The sequence below is a fragment of the Erythranthe guttata genome, chromosome 11 (genome assembly GCF_056151865.1).
Source record: "Erythranthe guttata isolate IM_541 chromosome 11, IM_541, whole genome shotgun sequence".
NCBI lineage: Eukaryota > Viridiplantae > Streptophyta > Magnoliopsida > Lamiales > Phrymaceae > Erythranthe > Erythranthe guttata.
This window is the reverse complement of record NC_142543.1, coordinates 4,365,973-4,385,771: the sequence shown is the minus strand read 5'-3', so window position 1 is coordinate 4,385,771 and position 19,799 is coordinate 4,365,973. Positions and strand designations below refer to the sequence as shown.

Sequence of the window (19,799 nt, the reverse complement as noted above, 5' to 3'; positions counted from 1 at the left end):
GATAGAAATTTTAAATCCTAATCCCGTCCCATACTATTAAATCCCGGTTATATCGGTATCCCTAAATATTTCGGGAATCGGGATTGGGATCGGGAAATCCCATATTTTGCCTAAAAACTAAGAAATATTGCATCTTTTTTTCATTAGTATTATTTTATACACTAAACCAACTTGAATATATTATATACATACTATTGTTCTTGCCTTATTTATTTTTGGGGAAATTTGCTAGACACCCCTTATTTTGGACTTATATGGCTAGAGATCCTAGTTGTTAGATGAATATAGGCATAGGTCCTTTGACCCAATAAATTAATATAAATAAATTAAAATAATTAGTATATAGACCATAACACCCTTAATTAATAAGAAAACAAATCTTATATATCATCTCTCTCCAATCTCACGTTACTTTCCCCTATATAATTCCTTCCCCATCTCTCTCCTTCTGCATCTCAATTCTCACGCATCTCTCTCTCTCTCTCTCGTGCTTCTCTCTTTTTTTTCTTTTTCGTTTTATTTTTTTTAATGAAGAAATATTATAGAGATGAAAAAAAACAAGGATCTGTTTAGATTATGAGAGGATTTCTTTGTAAAAGAATTAAAGAGGACGACAAACATCCCCTCCCCAAAAAAATCAGAAATCCAAAATCCTAACCAAATTCGCATTGTGTTTTCCGTAGAACCTCCCATCGTTTGTTGTTAGCAATTTCCGTTTGCAGTTGGTTTAATTTCGTTTGTTGTTTGAAGAATTGTGTTTGATGTTGAGATTCGATTCCTCTGGTTTACACACTACAACAAAAGATATATATTAGGACACTTCAATAGAGACACTTAATTTTAAATGCCTCAAATTTATTATATTAGGACAGTTAAGAAATTGTGTCCCAATTAAAAACTAATTGGGACACAAGTTGGATCTCAATTTAATTTTAAATATTTTTATTTATTGGCAGACGGTTCTCTTCCTTGTATATTTTCCTCAACCCTAGCCCCTTTCAATCTATTCACCGTTCACTCCCGTTGTCAGCACAGAGAGTTGTTTTCCCTCTCAAGCTTTTACACCACCATGAGTTCTCGGATGAAGAATGGGAGTACCCTTTTGAAGGTCATTTTCTTTCTTCTTTCGTTTTCATTTACGCCGATTGATTATTATTGTAGTCGTCAATTTTTATTAAAATTATTTATCCCATCCAAAAAATTAAAGCCCTAATCCTGTTATTTGTAATTGTAGAGTTGAATATGTATTTGCATATATACATCGAAAAACGAAATCGGAATACCAGGGAAATTGGTTTACAACAATTATCTCTGATTGGGGGTTTTTGGTCGCGATGGTAAGTTTTTATTTTTATTATATTTGTTTTTGAGCAGGTCACAAGCTAAAGCTCAAATAGATTTATTGGGTTGGTGTTCTTGATTGTGTAGTACAAAATTCTGTATCCTTATTTTTCCTTATTTTCTTCCTCTGTAAATGTCCTATTTTTTAAGTGTGCTTCTTCACATTTGATTTAGGGAGAACTTCATGAAGGGTTGGAGCTTGATGTAAGGTTTTCTAAATTCTGATGGTGGCTTTAACAAAGTCGTTCTCTATATTGTATATTCGGAAGAGAATAAGAATCTGTCTCAAAAAGATCAAAAACCGAACAGTCAAGATAATCCAGGTATTGAATTATCTGTTGATATAATGCCTTGAAAGATGTTCGTGATCATTTAGTGTTACTCAGTAGTTTGTTAAACTTGCTCATTCGTCTCTATGTTCTATGAATTATATGTTCTGTGAGATCACAATTTGAGGCTTTTCACTAATACTATAAACACTGCAAGAGATAAGTATTTATATTTGCTTTGTTTTTATCACCTTGCTGATCTTGTTTGCAATGATGAGTTGACTTATCTTCCCTTTTTCTTTTGTCTATTTTTTTTGTGCAGGTCGCAAGGGTTAACCTCAAATTTATTTGTTTTGTAAAAGTTCTTTGGTTTATGTATTATCAAGCAAGAAGTGTTCTTCATTTCTGTCATCTATAATTGTCCCGGTTTTCTAGAATGTGTTTTTTGATTCTTTTTAATATTTGATCATAGAGAAATTCGTTAAGGGAGCAAGATGGTAGATTGGCGAATGCTAAGAATGGCCTGATAAAGAACTCCAAGGGTTGGAAACTTGAAGAGAATAACAAGTTATCCGAGAAATACGCACAAAACCTTCAATGAAGACAATTCAGGTGTTATTTCTTTTCAATTTTAGTTTTTGGCAATGTAAATCTATTTGTGGTATGTTCTTTAGGGGCCAAATACTATTAGAAACGAGACAAGAAATTCGATTAGAGTTTTATTAATCTTCTTTCATGCCTTGTTCATATTCTTCTATGTTAATTTTTGTTTCTCTTTGAAGTGCATGTCTATATATTTTTTAAACTTTTCTGAGTTTATGGCTCTTATGAATGTTAAAAACACTATTTGAGAGATTTAATATTTTGTATTTGTGGATGTTATTACTGATATTAACAATAGTATTGTACTTATAACTTGATTTCTTGCTACTAATTGATGTATATTCTTGTGCATGCATGCAGGTTATTTTGGATGACGAGATTAATTGTTGATGCCGCCTAAAAAATGATGAGAGCTAAATTTACGCCACTGGATTTTATTCAAGACATTTTCTCATTATTTTTTAGAAAACTAGTGTTAAGTTCTAGATATGATAATTTTGTATTTTAAGACATGATTGATTATTGAGAGATTCATTGTAGCAGAGTGTTAGTGTTTGTTTACGGTAGTGATTAAATACAGTTGAAAATTGTGATGAATGAAAATTGAGAATCTTTCTTTTATTTGATTATTTATTTAGAATTTTATTGTGTATGTAATTTTAGTATAGAAATATTGTAGAAACAAATATAATATTTAAATTTTAATGGCAAAACGATTTTGTGCAAAAAAAATGTCATATTTTTATACGGCATATATTTGTGTCTCCAAAATACTCTAATGGGTCACAAATATGTATCTCGAGAAGAAAGATTTATTGGGGCATATAATAAGTGTCCCACGATCTATTGCAACACGCAACTATGCGACATATATCTTATTTGCCTCTAAAAGTATAAGTGTCCCAATATGGTATATATTGGGACACTTTCGTGTGTCCTAATAAATGATTTTTGTTGTAGTGACAATTTGCAAGGTATGTCTTAAGTTACATTTTACAAACATTTTGTTTAATATTTTGTTGTTTGCAAATTGTTCTATAGACAATTTTTTGGTTGATGTTTTTAATGATGCTGATTTTTTTTAGTTTTTTTTTTCATTTTGCTGTTTGCATTTGGCAAGGTCATAGGTAGTTTATTGCTTGCAATTCAATAATGCAAGTTTTGCTGAATGTTTTTCTTCAGTTTGCTGTTTGCATTTGGCGAAGTCATAGGTAATTTTTTGTTTGTAATTTAGTAATATAAATTATGAATTTTGTTTCTTTAGTTTGTTGTTTGCATTTGGCGAAATCATAGGTATTTTGTTGTTTGCAATTCAGTAATATAAAATCTAATTTTCAGTTTGCTATTTGCAGTTCGCGGAGTCATAGACGTCACAGTTTCCGGATCATAGGCGGTGGTGGGGCTGCGGTGACGTTTTTAGAGTATGAGTTTGTAAAATAAATTGTATATTTTTGTTATGAATTAATTTATTTGTTTTAGTTAATATTTGGAAGAGAGATGTTTGGGAATTTGTTATGATAGAGAGATTTTTAGGGATTTAATTTTATTTAATTAAGGGTATTTTTGCCATAATAAATATTATTAATTTATTAAAACATTAAATTTTGCTTGGATTTACACACATAAATTATAATATAGAGGGACCTATAGCAAATTGCCCCTTTATTTTTACCACAAAACTTGGAACAACTAAAATTTTAAAAATGTAAAAATAAGTTGAAACAATATATATATATATATATATATATATATATATATATATATATATATATGTGTGTGTGTGTGTGTGTGTGTGTGTGTGTGTGTGTGTGTGTGTGTGTATTTATTAGTTTTTTTTTTCGTTTTTTCCTAATTCGGGATTAAAATATCCCGATCGGGATTGAACCAATTCCCTAATACCGATCCCGTATTTGTTCCTAATCCCAATCCCGAATCCCATAATCCCGAATTCCCGAAGTTTTAGTCCCAAATAGTAAAATCCCGATCGGGACGGGACGGGATCCCGAATCCCGATCCCAAATGCCCAGCCCTAGGTAAAACGGGTACAAACTGGAGAATATTCCATATAATTTAAAAGATTCAACTAAATTAGCCACCGCAATGGTGGACTTGTAAGAAAATTGACAGTTAAGAGAATGGTTGTAATTATTCAAATATGAAGAATTTTTTTTGTAATTTAATTTTACCTCGTGGATGGCCGTAATTTACCCATAGTTATATTTGACATGAATATAAGTAAGCCTTCATATTAAGTAGGGGGTTTAATTAAAAATGAAAAAGTTTGGGAATATGCTTGAATTAGTTTGAGATGACGATGAAGATGATGGAAGTGGTAATGAAAAGAAAGTATTGGTACGTATAAGGGTCAAAAAGTCAAGATTGTTTGGTCAAAGATGCTGACCCACTAACAACGATGCCTATAATTTTCTTACATCCTTGGAATTTTGCTAAATCGGCATCTTCTGGAATTACTTTCTCCAAACTCATATTTCCTCTCTTCAACAAGTATTATACATTGATCGCATGCGATGATTTAGCAATTGCAGTAAGTGAGCATGTATTAATTGTTCAAAGTTCGAATATCTTTGTCAATGGTCGTGAGATGGAGCTAATCACAATGATTAGCTCAATGTAGTTTAAGTCTCTCGTGTGAGTTTGCAAGCTATTATACGAGAGTGTAGGTTTTACCCAGTACACGCAATATAGTTGGTTGCGAGTTTCTTCATTACTAGAAAACAACAAAGTGCAGAGCCAATAATTGTTAATTTTTGATTTTGGAACAATAATCTAATTCCGCGTATCAAAATTTTGAATTTCAATTTTTTCAACAAAAAGAAGAAGTTGGAGTATATATAAGAATTTCAATTCTCAATCCAATTTTCATTTCCGAAATCATTGCAGAAAATTCTAATACTTTCCAAAAACTATGTTTAATAATGTCAATATGATAATGTATCTTATATTGAGATCCTACACTTGGTAAAATACACCATGTGGTTTTAAACCACAGATCTATATAAATACTACCCGTTAAACACACATACACATTGTTGTGTATGTATGTGTGTTATTATGTGTAAATCTACGGTTTAAAAGCACATGGTGTATTTCACCAGGTGTAGGTTGTACAAAACCGAATAAGAAAATAGAGTTCTCAACTCCACCAATTCCAATTTGAAAATTTTGATTTGAACACAAGTTTTTTCGTCACAATTCCCAAAATTTCAATTTTCAGTTTCCAATTTTCCTATTTTATTGGAACGGAATAGAAATTAATTATAAACAATCCACTGAAATAAGCCAAGAGCTGGGAATAAAAACTTAAACAAAGTAATGAATTAGTTTACATGTAAAAGACAAGTTTGAGTGGCATATTATAGCTAAAAACTTGCTCCATATGAATGCAATCATTTTAAATTGAACTTAAAAGATACAGTGACAGTGATGCATTGACAGCAGGCTTATAGGCAACACGATTCAATCAACGAGAAAACATACGTGCGTGCGGGGTAATGAAAAATATTAGCTAAATCAACAAATCCGTGTATGTACGCATGTGCGTAAGTAAATAAACGATTAGTATGAAAATTAATGTTGGATAGTAAAAGTAATAAAATAAAAATAGGAGCAAAGCATGCCGTTTCTACATGATTTTAGCCTTCTATACAAAATCTAATCGGAAATAGATCTTACAAAAAATATTTCATCCTGTCGTCTCTTCTCATCGCATTGTATACCGCTTGCACCTGAAAATTATATGTGACTCAATTATGTCACACACACACACACACACAAGAGAGAGAGAGAGAGAGAGAGAGAGAGAGAGAGAGAGAGAGAGAGAGAGAGAGAGAGAGAGAGAGAGAGAGAGATTGTGTGTACCTGCTCACTGGAAAGAACTTGAACAGGTCCAATGTTTACAGATACATACTTGCCACCTGATGAGATCTTCTGTTTCACCTGACCCTGTTTTTAGTGTACAACTACAACATTAACTTCTCTGCCTTACAGTCGTTAAACGCAATCTACTAAATTAGTAACGAAAATTTAAGCATCTATACATTTATTTTTAGTTTATTTATTTATTAAAAAGAAGAAAAAACAAAGGCGACCCAAGTGAGAATAATATGATATAACAAGAAGAAAAGAGAGGGAAAAAAAAGAACCAATAAAAAGTATTCGGTTATTGCTAGTCGAGAAAGCAAGAGGCTTCACCAATTGTACAAACCGATCGAAAGAGAAAAGAGAGGGAAATTATCTTCGATTAAAAATAAAAATTAAAAGTGAAGTACAAACTGATTACGATAGTGCTGTTTTGTACAAGGTTGTGTGAAAGAAACTTTTGCTGAATTAATAATTAAAGCACGACTAGGCTTTTAAATTAACGAACCAAAATGCATGCGGTATGTTCGTACGTTTAAATATTTATTATGAGAAATATGACCTGAAGGATGGGCAGAGAGTGAAAAAAAGAACTTCAAATTGAAAAGCAAATCCATGGTTTTCGGAAATAAACGAGCACGTCAAGTAAAAGTATAAATTGATGCCATTTATAACTTTCTTATTTGTGCTATAGGTTTCGGGTTTCATATTCAAGAGCACATAATTAACCTATGATTAAGCAATCATCTACACTTAACAATTCAATGGATACACAACTAGATTCAATTGGAGTGTACAAATTGATTTAATAGTAGGGTAAATAGCACTTAACCCCCTGTGGTCTGAACTTTTTGCACATGACCCCCTTGTACTTCCAATATAGCACACGATCCCCTTGTACTTTTAATATAAGCACATAACACCCCTTGTACTTTCAATAATTTTCTCTTTCTAATGAGCATGACTGTTTACCAAGTGGAATATCATACGAGAGTTATGTGCTTATGTTAAAACTACAGGGGGGTCATGTGCACAAAGTTCAAACTATAGGGGGTCATGTGAATAAAGTTCAAACGGGGGGTTAAGTGCTATTTACCCGTAATAGTATAAAAGAGGTTGACACTCCAAAACAGTATATTAAGACAGATTTAATAGTATAATAAATCTATTCTATCGAAGACAAAAAATGAAGAGGAAAACTATTTCAAAAACCTGAAATTAAAACATATCTAATCTAAATCTTGTGGCAGTTTCGTCTTAAAATCACATCAAGATGCAACTGTGAAGGAGTAGGGGAAGGCTACTCTACGAATTCGGATTACGACTTTGGATTGGAAAGTTAAATTTGTTACCGTAAACTAGCTTGAATTACAGAGCTGTTCTCGAAAACCAATAATATTTAGAAAAGTTACTGAATGTCTTGAAAGGAACATCTGAAAATACAGTTGTCGAAATCGAAGCAAATAAAATTCATTTTTAGAGACAAGGACAAATCAAATGCAATCGATCAATTTTTTTTTAAACAATAAAAGAAAAAAAAAAAAAAAAGAAGCAGATGAAAATTCCCGGAAAAAAGAGATGCTTACTTGTGGGATAGGCTGTTGAAGTACGGATTCAACAGCAACAACCATGGCCTGCACAAAATCCTCACCTCCCGTTCCGATTGCCGTAAATCCTCTAGCCGTTGGATATGAGTTCACCTGTCATAAAAAACAATAAATACAAAATTAAGGAAATCATGCTATACGCGATTACGTTCTTTTAAACATCTGATAAACTGTTTTTAAGAGCTGATAAACTGTAACGTCTTATTTTCAAAATTAATTTCTAAAGTGTTTGGATACTGAGCTTATAAGCTATTTTCACTCATTATAAAATCTTAATTGAGTAGAGGTACTTTTTAGAAAAGATCTTAAAAGCTCTACAACGGCTTATCGTATAAGATGTTTTTAACAGCTTATAAGCTTAGCCAAACAGCCTCTAAGCATGCATTACCTTCTGATCAAGAGCAAGCCACTCATTGGATGAATCGTCTGCAACCGTACCTCCAATTACTACATTGGTGGTTTGCCCAACTCTCCCTTCGGCTTTCGAAACTTCTGCCAATTCCGAAAAACACGAATTTTTTCTTGGTTAACCCTTTTTCTAAACAAACACTCGTAATAGCAATTAAATTAAAAAAAAAAAAAAAATAACAGATAGAAGATAACAAAAACAACAACAAAAACAAAAGATTCACATAAATATTTTCAAAAAAAAAAAAAATTAATAAAATTGAAACCTGAAATGGCCTTGAGAACGGCTTCTTGAGGTGGGCCCTGCTCGGAATCGTCGGCGTACGAAGATGGGTTTCCGATGTTGGAGCAATTACTTGCGAAACTTTTGGATTTAACTGCAATTTGGCAGCCGCAATTTGAATTTGAATTTGAATTTGAATTAGGAGTGGGTGTTGTTGATGATAATTTCTTGATTGGTGTGAGAAAAATGGAGAATTTATTTGTGGCGGCGGAAGGTAAGGGCAGCCATGGTCCGGTTAAGAAGACGGTCCTCAACGCAGTCCTGCACGCCATTTTTGTTCAGAGCTTGAGTTTCAACACTGCCTTTGCCAGATTTTTTTTTAGTTTGGGCTTTTTTCTGTTTATGTAGTATTGTGTAGTTTTGATTAGAAATTGTTGGCGTTTTTTTCTTGCTTGTGTTATCTATTACACTACCCTTTTTCTTTTTCTTTTTCTTTTTCTTTTTATATATTATTATTATGGCCAAATAAAGGGGAAACTACAGATAAATCCCTAATTCAAAACTCAACTCACAGATCAGTCCCTAGGTAGTTTCCCCTAGCAATTCAGTCCCTATTCACGCGTCTGACATGCAGATCAGTCCCAAATGTGAATTTTGAATATTTTATTATATTCTCTTTTCACTCTCACCATTTTCTCTCTCCTGCTTTTCTCTCTCCTGCTTTTCTCTCTCTTCATCTTCTCTTTCTTTCTTCATCTGCTCTCTTTCTTCTCTATTTCTTCTCTCTTTCTCTCCTCTGGTTTGCTCTTTTTCCGGCGAAAAATCACTGTAAAACCCACCCACCCCACAATGGCTACAAATGATGTATCTAATGATTTACCCACTGTGATTCTTGGAAGTTGTCGATACAAAAATCAACTTCACATTATTTCCATAAAAAGTAATTCGACCTTAATGGAGATATATGGTGCTATTATCAACAAATGGAATCATATCCATCCAGATGCACTGATCCTCCAATACTTGGCTCCTCGGGAAAGATTGTATGTGACATTGGGCAGTGATGAAGATGTGGAGAATATGGTTGCATTGCATCTGATAATGAAGATGAGTGTGGTCGACATTGTCGTGATGTGCAAAGATGAAGCTAATTCGCGTGGAAAGAGGGTTCGCACCGATGGCTGGTAGGTCTCCATCTTTTTCTGTACTGCTGAAATGCATTTCTTTATGGTTGTTAATTATTGTGTGATACATAGTATAAAATATGGCACATAATAGTATCATGCTAATATAAATATGGTATGGACGTATGGTACTTACACTACGTAACCTTGATCTGAGTAGTATGGGTGATAGGTAAATTTGGTACTGCTGGTGGGAAAACATAGTATCATATAATGAGGAAGATAGTACGTTACCTTCATCTGAATAGTATGGGTGATAGGTAAATTTGGTACTGTTGGTGGGAAAACATAGTATCATATAATGGGGAAGATAGTACGTAACCTTCATCTGAATAGTATGGGTGATAGGTAAACTTGGTACTATTTGTGGGAAAACTTAGTATTATAGAATGGAGAAGATAGTATGGAACCAGTGCATTGTTATGATACTTTCATGTACATTGTTATTTGGATTCCACTCTATTGTAATCCATTTTTAAATTTTTTTTGAAACCAAAAGCGGCGATCAATCGATGGAAATCGAGGGTAATCCGCTTGGAAATTCAATTAATGCATGGAGACATTGCATCCGTGGGGAGAATCAGTTTTTTAAAGATCCTGATGATTTTAGGCATATGCTGAAAAACTATTCTATTGCTAATAATCGATCATTTAAGTACATGAAAAATGATCAACAAAAGATCATAGCAGTATGCATTGACGAAAACTGCAAATGGAGGGTTTATGCATCATTGTACAAGTCAGATAAGTTATTTAGCATTCGCAAGTGCAATCTTGAGCACACTTGTGTTGATGCTACTCTTCGTACAAGGGGTCATCCTAAAGCCGATGCTACATGGATTGCCCAAATTATGAAACGAAAATTGAGAACGCAGCCAGCTTACAAACCATGTGGTATGTTAGAAGATATCCGAGACGATTATGGTCTGGAGCTTCAGTACTACACAGCATGGAGGGGTAAAGAAAAAGCCATGCGTGATATCCATGGTGATGAGACGACATGTTATGATAAACTGAGACGCTATTGTCGTGCATTAAAAATGCATAACCCTAGTAGCATGGCAGAGTATGAGATTGAACCTGCTACTCAAAAGTTTATTCGAATATTTATTAGTTTTGGGAGTTCTATTTCCGGCTTTCGTCGGTGTAGGCCGATGATATGTTTGGATGGGACTCACATTAAAAATAAGTACAAAGGATGCTTGCTTTCTGCTGTGTGCAAGGATCCAAATGATTCCTTATATACATTGGCATACGCAGTTGTTGATGCTGAGAATGATAAAAACTGGGAGTGGTTTTGCATTAAATTGAAACAAATTCTAGATCGTCACAATGACAATAGATCTTTTACCATTTTCTCTGATCGTCATTCGGGGCTTCTTAAAGCCGTCCCGTTGGTATTTCCTAGTAGCCACCATGCATATTGTTTGCGACACTTGGTGGATAACTTTAGAACTCAGGTATTTTGATTCTCTTTAAAAAGGCAAATTGGAACGTACCATTTGTCACCTCATGTCATACTTTTGTATAACATGTTTCATACTTTTGTATAACATGTTTCATACATTTGTGTAACATGTGTCATACTTTTGTATAACATGTTTCATACATTTGTGTAGCATGTTTCATACATTTGTATAGCATGTTTCATACATTTGTATAACATGTTTCAAAATAATATAGGTCCTGAGGAAGTACCCATTGCACAACAAGTTATATTGGGCGAGTGTTTTACATAATGCTGCATATGCCCCTACTCGGCAGGAGTTCGATGCAACTATTTCTCGTATAGTGCAATCTATGCCTCTCGCGGCATCATTTATTTCGAATTATGATCCAAATCATTGGGCCAATGCCTATTTTTCTGGAGAAAGATGGGGAATCGTGAACAATAATCAGGCAGAAAATTGGAATGGTTGGGTTAAAGATGCCCGATCTTTGCCTGTTCCATCCATGATTGATCACATACGGATCAAAATAATGGAGATGCTAGTTAAACGACAAGGAAAAAGTTTGGCAATGACTGGCATATTGTGCAAGAAAATTCTAAAGAGATTAACAATCAATCATATGGCCTCTCATTCCTTAAAATATTGTAGATCAAGTAGTACCGCTTTTGAGGTATATGATGAGGACAAGTCGTATAAGGTTGACTTGCAGCACAAGACTTGTTCTTGTAAAGCATGGCAATTAGAGAAACTTCCATGCAAACATGCATGTGCATGTTTGGAGTCAAAAGGATACTCAGTATATGAGTTTGTTGATCCATGCTTTCATATTGATACGTACAAACAGGTATATCAATTCACGATTAACCCAATTCCCTCGTTTGATGAGGACTTTGACTTGTACGATGCGTGTAATGCTCCGCCCGATGTCTTTGTTAATGCACCTGATTCGAGAACTCGACCGGGACGTAGAAAGACAAAAAGAATTCCTTCACAAGTGCAAACTCGTAAACTGAAGTGTACTCGTTGTGGGAAGCCTGGACACAATCGTCGTACTTGCACACAACCAATCTGACTAGCAATTTTTTTTTAATGTAAATACTGTCTGCATTTGTGTTACTTAAACTAACTAGTTTTGTTTCTAATGTAAATTTTATGTTTTTCATCAGGGAGGACAAGATGGAGGAGAGCTTACATGATTGCCCATTATGTTATTCAAGTGATTGAAGTGAATGAAAACTGGCTGTTTGTACTTTATTATTATGTGATTTGTACTATGTTGATTTGAACTTTGTACTATGTTTAATTTGCACTATGTACTATGTTTAATTTGCACTATGTTTTTTTCTATTTGTAGTTTGTACTATGTATTAGGTACTCTGTTCATTGATGGTTTATCATTTTCAGTCTAATGGTACTATTTTTATTTACAAATGGTATTGGATATGAGATAGGATGGTATGACTTACTCAATTTATGACCGTTACAAACTAAATCTATGAGATAGACTTACTCAATTTATGACCGTTACAAACTAATATAGCCGTTGCTTATTGTCAGAACTAGTCAAGTCATAATATGACCATAAATGACACATAGGCTCATTTGTTTCTAATTCATGGCTTCTTCGAGTAGCACCACTCAAATGAGTGGGTTAAAATACAAAAAAGGGAAATGCAAGCGTCTTGATTGTGGGAAGAAAACAATAATCATGGTTTCAGAAACTATTTCGAATCCCGGAAGGTTATTTTACTGTTGCCCACACCATGGCTACTCCCATTGGTGTGAACCATTTGAAGTTGGGCAAACTTTTTCCAACTCAAATCGTGAAGAAAATGAAGCTACAAGTGCGTCGATGAACCAAGTCCATCAAGAAAGTGAAGTGAAGAATTGCAATTCTGAAGGTGGAGTAGTTCATAGTTTGATAGTGTTGAATCTAGTAATATTTGCAGTCTACATGCTATGTAAAACCTATGTACTGTTGTTTAATTAGTGAACATAAGAGTACAATGTATAAGCTGGTAAAGTTCGGGTTATTCATGAATATAGTACGCTTTGTTCACCAATTAAGTATAATGTATAAGCTGGTAAAGTTCGGGTTATTCGTGAAGATGGTACGCTTTATTCATCAATTAAGTACAATGAATATGCTGGTAAAGTACACGTGAGTCGTAACTATAGTACGATTTTTTCACTGATAAAGTATATGTTTGCCATTCATATAGTATTTTTAAACTCTATATATTATTGTCGGGCCAATGCATCCATATGATCGCATTTTAAGACACAACTCTTCAGTTTAAGACTATTAAGAATGAATGGAGACAATGTGGGAGTCGATCAACATCGACTATGGTAAAAATTGAGGAAAATATTAGTTTTACACTTGAGCATTGTAGACTTGTATGAATATATTGTATAGTATATGAGTATCATGTATGAAATTCAACATATTTATGGGATCTTGTATACCAAACGCAACAATAATGCTCACCTACCTTAAGATAATCATCTAAAACATAAATGGAGACAATGTGGGAGTCGATCAACATCGATTATGGTAAGTTTTTCGTGAATACACATGTGAAGTACGCTTTGTTCATCAAATAAGTACAAGTCTTTTGTTGACAAGGTATCTTCGAATGGACTAGAAAGTATTTGTTGCTCATTTTTATGGTACGCTTATATTCTTTATACAAACTAATTAATCGCAAAATAAAGTACCATGTGTTCAAAAGGCAAGTACATTTCATCGAAACATATAGTACAATGTATACAATGAAAAAGTACGAGTAGAGCTAATCAATAGTATTATTAGCTCTACAACAAAAGGACAGATTGTTTATGGCATAAAAACACATTCACCTGTTCATTAATTAATTACAAAAAACACAAGAACCCCAAAACACTTCCACTCCCAGTTTTTTTCACAATAACGCCAGATCTATTTCATATTTAGCTTCCACTTCTACTCCCCGATGCCTCAGAAAAATAGCTGCTAGTTTTGGGCGAAGTATTTTGATATCGCAAGTTTTTGCCTTAAACCAAATATCTTCACTGTTTACAGCATGACAATATGCCCACATGCAGACAAACAAGCCGCAATCAAGGTTCCCATCCTGCTGCCTGCATCCATGAACCCATTTAGCTTCCGATTGTATCTCCAACCCAGACCTTCTTTCAACCACCTTGCTGTAAAACGAGGCCTACAAAAATAAAATATTATATTAGTCTACCACAATTCGCAAGAATAAAGAATAACTAATTACAAGAATATGGGCTTACGACATAATCCGCAATTCCTGGGAAATTCGGAGAATAGTCTATGGAGTTCCAATGGTAAATACATTTATCTATTGGGTTCAGAACAAGCAGGAACCAGTGTTCACTGGAATTGATAGGTATCATGACAAATGTTTTACTGAAGATATTTGCTGTGTTTAGCTTGTCAAAAGCCATCGTTCCAAAAATAGTAAAATCATTGAGAAGACGATCAAACTTGGCATCGCTCATTCGTTCTACGTCCACCCGAGGTCGCGACATTAACTCTTGCTACGAAACATAATAGAGAATATTAGATAAACATTGTAATGTATGCAAAATTATTTGTTAAACCACTATATACCTGGGCAGGGGAGTCAAGGTAATCAATCTCATGTCCATGCTGGTTCATGATAGATTCGGAACATAATAGATTCAAGTACAAATCTATGTGTTCTGCACTCAGCATTTCATCAAATAAAAGTTCGCGCATATGCCTTCCCGTCAATTGATGTGGGCCTCTCTCCACAATAGTTTCACTACAGTAAGACATAACCACGTACTATTGGATAAGTAAACTTGTACTATGTACAAAGTTACTACATACTATAACATGTGGTCAACATATACTATTGGATAAGTAGACTTATACTATGTACAAAGTTACTACATACTATAACATGCAGTCAACATGTACCATTGGATAAGTAAACTTATACTATGTACAAAGTTACTACATACTATAACATGCAGTCAACATGTACTATGTATTCACTTGACATATACCATTAAAGACATTAACATGTACTATCAAGGTGGTTGTGCTCTTACCCTAAATCAACACTTTCCAAGAACAGATCCAACAATATCCTCTCTTCTTCGGATATTTGGTCACGACGTACGTAGTCCTTTCTTCCCCGGTAATAATCGGCAGTCTATATAACGAATAAATCACACCAATTATGACAAAGAATAATAATAATGTAATACTAATATAATCATAAAAACCTTGATCCCAGGGACTGAAACCGAAACCTTGGACACAGGAACTTGTTTACGACCACGTCCTCGTCCTCGTCCTCGCACGCATGGAACTTTGGCCTTTGACTTTGGCCTTTGACTTTGACTTTCGTCTCCTTGATTTCTCTCTCTTTCTTCACTTCGTTCTCCTTCACCTTCCATCCCCTCTACTTCATTTTTTTCTCCTTCTTTTTCCCTTTCCTCTATCTCTATCTCTTTCTCTGTCTCTGTCTCTCTCTTTTTTTCTGTCTCTCTCTCATTCTCTCTCTTTGTCTCTTTCTCTTTCTCTTTCTCTTTCTCCTGCTCTTTCCATATCTCTATCTCCTTCTCTTTCTCTATCTCTTTTTCTTTCTTTCTCTTACTCTGCATTTTTTTCTCTTTATTGTCTTCTTCTGTTACATTCCCCCTCTTCCTTTTTATTTTATTCTTCTTATGCTGCAACTAAAAAAAACAATAGTACGAAACATGTTATACAATAGTATTATATTAGTTGACATATAGTATGTTCCAATGTGAACGGAAGTATGAAGTTCAAGGTTTATTGTATTAATGACTTACAGGTGTTGCTTCCACGTCTTCAATCTCATCTTCACTACCTTCAGAACTTATTTCAACAAACCTATCAGCACTAATTCCAACAACTGGACCAGAAATTACTTCCAAAACCGGAGAAAGCAACGCTTTCTCTTTTGGGTACACAGAAAATGGTATAACCTAATAAACGTAAAAAAATTGTTAGCAAATACCTAATACATTATATATTTTGTAACTCAAAGTGTTACCTGTACTTGTTTTATCTGATCAAAAAGCAACCTAGCTGCTTCTTCATCGATTGGGATTTTGCTGTCTCGCCACCGGAAGAACCGGGGAAATTTGTAAACGCTGGTGGAAACCCCTAGCGACGTGATCCTTTCATGCACCCATGCCTGCGTATTTTGGAACTATTATTAATTGGTATATTCAATATAATATAATATATATTCACTATTAGATATCACTTACCAATAAGCAGATAGTGCATCCATCAAAATACTTTAACCCCCCCTTCAGATACATCTCCATATTCTCAACAAGAGTATCATATACCAACTTTCCCCATGCAAAAGACCCTAAAACCTCCAAATCTTCTACATGCGGATAAACCCACCTTTCTAACGTTTTGTTACCCTTTGGCAGTAGAATAGTATTAAACAGATAAATAGTGTACAATCTGCTGAAATCTTCAACAGATTGTTGATCGGTCATAACTGCCACTACACCAAAAAGGCTATTTTCTAACGGATATATCCGTTACAAAAATTATTTCTAATGGAGTAAAACCGTTAGAAATACTGCGTTAGAAATTTAAGGCCTGAAATTACTAACGGATATAATCCGTTAGAATAATTAATAAACCGTTAGAAACATAAATATTTCTAACAGTTTTTATCCGTTAGAAATATCTTTGTAACAGTTCAAAATGTAACACTTCCTCCTACATTTCTAACAGATATAGCTGTTAGAAAATTTAAAGAAAGAAACAAAAAAAAAATTAAAAATAATCCCCCCCCCCCCCCCGCCCCACCCCCACCACACACACACACACATATATATAATATGCGCTCTAAATTTGGAACTCGTATTCATTACATAAGTACTACATTATACAAATAACAAAATGAATTCAAAAAACCGATACATACATTCCACCATTACAATTCATTCTCCATGATTTTGTGCATTAACCGCAAGTTCCTAACACTCATGTAAATGTATACATAATAACAGAACATAGTACATAAACACATATACAACTAACCAAATCTCAAGAAAATTAACGTATCCCTTGAACAATGTCGGTCGGGTACCATAAAATTGGTGAATTATCAAGCTGTCCATAGTTTTTTCCACCAAGCATTGTTCCAATAACCTGTAGCTGGGGACAATAGCTAGGTATTCCCAAGTTCTGGTATTCAGATTATTTTGAGCTGAATTCAATAGTTATCAGAAAGTTAAGGAAATCAAAAGATAAAAAACTCCTCTCTCTATGGTCAACTCATGATAATACTTTGTCAAAAAAATAGTTTATACCATTTTGTTCAACATTTTTCAGCTCCTTAAGCTCACGTCTGGCTGCAGGTATGGTTGCGGTTCATTCATCAGGTTCTGCAAATCTGCTCTGGTGAAACCTGGTGTTCAATATGAAACCTTATCAAATTCAACATCCTTCAAAACAACAATAATTCGTTACAAATTTACTACCAATATCGCAAAGACCATCTCTACCTTAATATGGCCAACCAAACCCTCTGAAAATAGAACAACTTTGAAGCAACATTTGAAATATAGATGAAGACACCAAAATACAATAGAAATTAACTCGAAGTTGGACAAAATATGCACAACAGTATATTTCCCTAGATTTTCAAACTAATGCATATACATTTATAGCATATTAAGCCGAAGTATATAACAGTTTCCATAAGAGATAACTAACCCGAAGATTGAAGAATCTTTTCTCTACCAGCAACATCAAGCTATCGACGGTGACATGTCTGCCAAAATCTCCAGGCCTTAAACTTCTAACTAGATTATTATTGTATAAAATGTAAATCGGTCAAATCAAAATCTAAACGGTTATTCAAAGAACAAATAATTGACAGAATATTGAAAGAGAAATAACCTTGTATACTTAGTTAATTCAAAATGAGGAGCAGTAAATCTCAATTCATGTCCAATAACCTTGTATACCTAGTTAAGGTAGCAACTTCAACGTAATGTGAATCTTTCCACACATGAGAATGTGTTCTGAGGATAACTCGAACTTCTCCTTGAGATAAGACCCGCAATTTTCCTGCATAATCGATGGAGAAAAAAACTCTCCTAAATCTAATACAAATAAGTGAATATATTTATTTAACCACATAACCATATATATTAGAGATCTTACACATGAAAGCAAATCCATACAATCTCTACCGACCAGCCTTGTATCTCCACTCCTATGGCAGATTTAAGAAAAAACACAAAACATGATTGTTGTCTCTCTCTTCAGGCAAATATTATATATTTTTATGAAGTAATAAATCTAGTTCCATAAAACACAAAACACACCAAAAAATCATTTTAATTTTTTTAATCGATAAAATAAACCGGCACCCATGACAAAAAATCAAAACTGAAAAATGGGTATCAGTACTCAATGCGCATTCATTAGATTGGTGAAATAACCGTAGGATATAGATCAATGGTGAAGGAAATCGAAAATGAATATGACAATAATCATTACATATGATTAAGAACCCTAAATTAATTCAAACTTCACTTAATTTTAAAAACAAAATCAAATTTAGGGTGTGTTCTGCAAAAACCATAAAACACGAATAACATTGGAAGAGAGAGAGAGAATACCTGAAATTTTCGAGGGCTTTGCGGCGGCGGCGGCAGTAGCGGCAGCAGCGGAGGTGGCGGCAGCGATTGTGGGGGCGGCTCAGAGCAAAGATGGAAAGCAATGGCAGCCAACAAAGGCCATCGAAGGTTTTTACTGGGGGAAAAGAAGGGAAATGTGAAATTATATAAAAATGTGGAAAAGGAAATCAAAAGTCAAATATATAATGTGACAATTATTTTAATTTATTAAATTATTATAATATTTGGATTGCTATAGCACTCACGGATATTTGCCGTTAGAATTATTATTAAACATTTAAAATTCAAGAAAAAAACAATTTAGTATTAATTGTAACGTATATGTTTAATTCTAACGGATAATATCCGTTAGTAATTACTAACGGATATATCTGTTAGAAATCACAAATTTGTGCCATTAGAAAATGTCCATTTTGGTGTAGTGTGCATAGGCCTCCAGTTTATAACTGAAACACGTGAATTAATTTCACAATGTGTTTTTAACTTTTCTTAAACTCTAAACTAAATCTTAGTTAGTGGGTTAAGTAGTGCTTAGTGGAATTAATTATGGAATTTATCTTAACTTCCTAACTAACCCACTAACCCATTATCTTGAGTGCTCTTGTGGTTGGTTTTCTTGCAGATCATGGGCTGAGGAGTGGAAGATTGGCAAGTCTATAAATACCAAACTCAAGACTCAAGATTTGTACAGATTTCGAGGTAACAAAATAGAGCTGAAGTTTTAATCTCGAGAATTTTAGTGTGTTTTCTAGGATCTGCTGTACGTACTCCTTATGAGTACATTCTTTGAAATCTAGAATTTTTAATATTTTTCTTTTAGTATCTAGATTTGATTGTAAGAATGATCTTGAAAAAGATTCATTCATAAGGAAGAAGTTTTCGCACCTCTTCTGTTTGTATTCTTGGAATACTGATTTTAATATATTTTTCCGTCCTGTAAAGGGCAAGTTCACAAGTCTTTACTTGTGAACATTTTTAATTCTGAGTATTGTTCCTTTGTTTTATATTTCCGCTGTATGTTTGTTCAAGTGTCATAACACTTTAGACAACACCTCTGTATTAAACGAATTCGGGACCATAAATTATTTCAATTGGCATCAAGAGCCAACACTTGACGTATACTAAGTGTTTGTTCCTATTTTTTCAGA

General features: G+C 33.9%; 2 protein-coding genes and 2 long non-coding RNA genes across 7 annotated transcripts; 2 read left to right on the top strand and 2 right to left on the bottom strand.

The window, feature by feature from the left end:
• Positions 1–1,246: 1,246 nt before the first annotated feature.
• On the top strand, positions 1,247–2,772 carry LOC148766829 (uncharacterized). The gene is made up of 4 exons (XR_016034331.1): positions 1,247–1,337; positions 1,516–1,664; positions 2,083–2,222; positions 2,574–2,772. It is a non-coding gene; the product is annotated as an uncharacterized LOC148766829 (long non-coding RNA).
• A 2,986-nt stretch (positions 2,773–5,758) lies between these two features.
• Positions 5,759–8,834, bottom strand: LOC105971037 (phosphoribosylformylglycinamidine synthase). The gene is made up of 5 exons (XM_012995884.2): positions 8,374–8,834; positions 8,088–8,191; positions 7,679–7,792; positions 6,093–6,176; positions 5,759–5,959 (listed from the first exon to the last, which is right to left on the bottom strand). Exons 1-5 carry the CDS (start codon positions 8,660–8,662, stop codon positions 5,903–5,905), a joined length of 648 nt encoding a protein of 215 aa, XP_012851338.1. The 5' UTR covers positions 8,663–8,834; the 3' UTR covers positions 5,759–5,902.
• Positions 8,835–9,284: 450 nt separating this feature from the next.
• On the top strand, positions 9,285–12,374 carry LOC148766828 (uncharacterized). Its single transcript, XM_088825582.1, has 5 exons — positions 9,285–9,514; positions 10,014–10,974; positions 11,198–12,014; positions 12,132–12,207; positions 12,320–12,374. Exons 1-5 carry the CDS (start codon positions 9,285–9,287, stop codon positions 12,372–12,374), a joined length of 2,139 nt encoding a protein of 712 aa, XP_088681708.1.
• Positions 12,375–16,826: 4,452 nt separating this feature from the next.
• On the bottom strand, positions 16,827–18,737 carry LOC148766827 (uncharacterized). 4 transcript variants are annotated; one of them, XR_016034509.1, is made up of 5 exons: positions 18,173–18,619; positions 17,906–18,076; positions 17,720–17,804; positions 17,314–17,411; positions 16,827–17,210 (listed from the first exon to the last, which is right to left on the bottom strand). It is a non-coding gene; the product is annotated as an uncharacterized LOC148766827 (long non-coding RNA). The 4 variants fall into 4 exon arrangements; XR_016034507.1 differs by having other exon boundaries at positions 16,828–17,210; positions 17,720–17,808; XR_016034508.1 differs by lacking the exon at positions 18,173–18,619 and adding an exon at positions 18,634–18,737 and having other exon boundaries at positions 17,720–18,076.
• Positions 18,738–19,799: the final 1,062 nt, after the last annotated feature.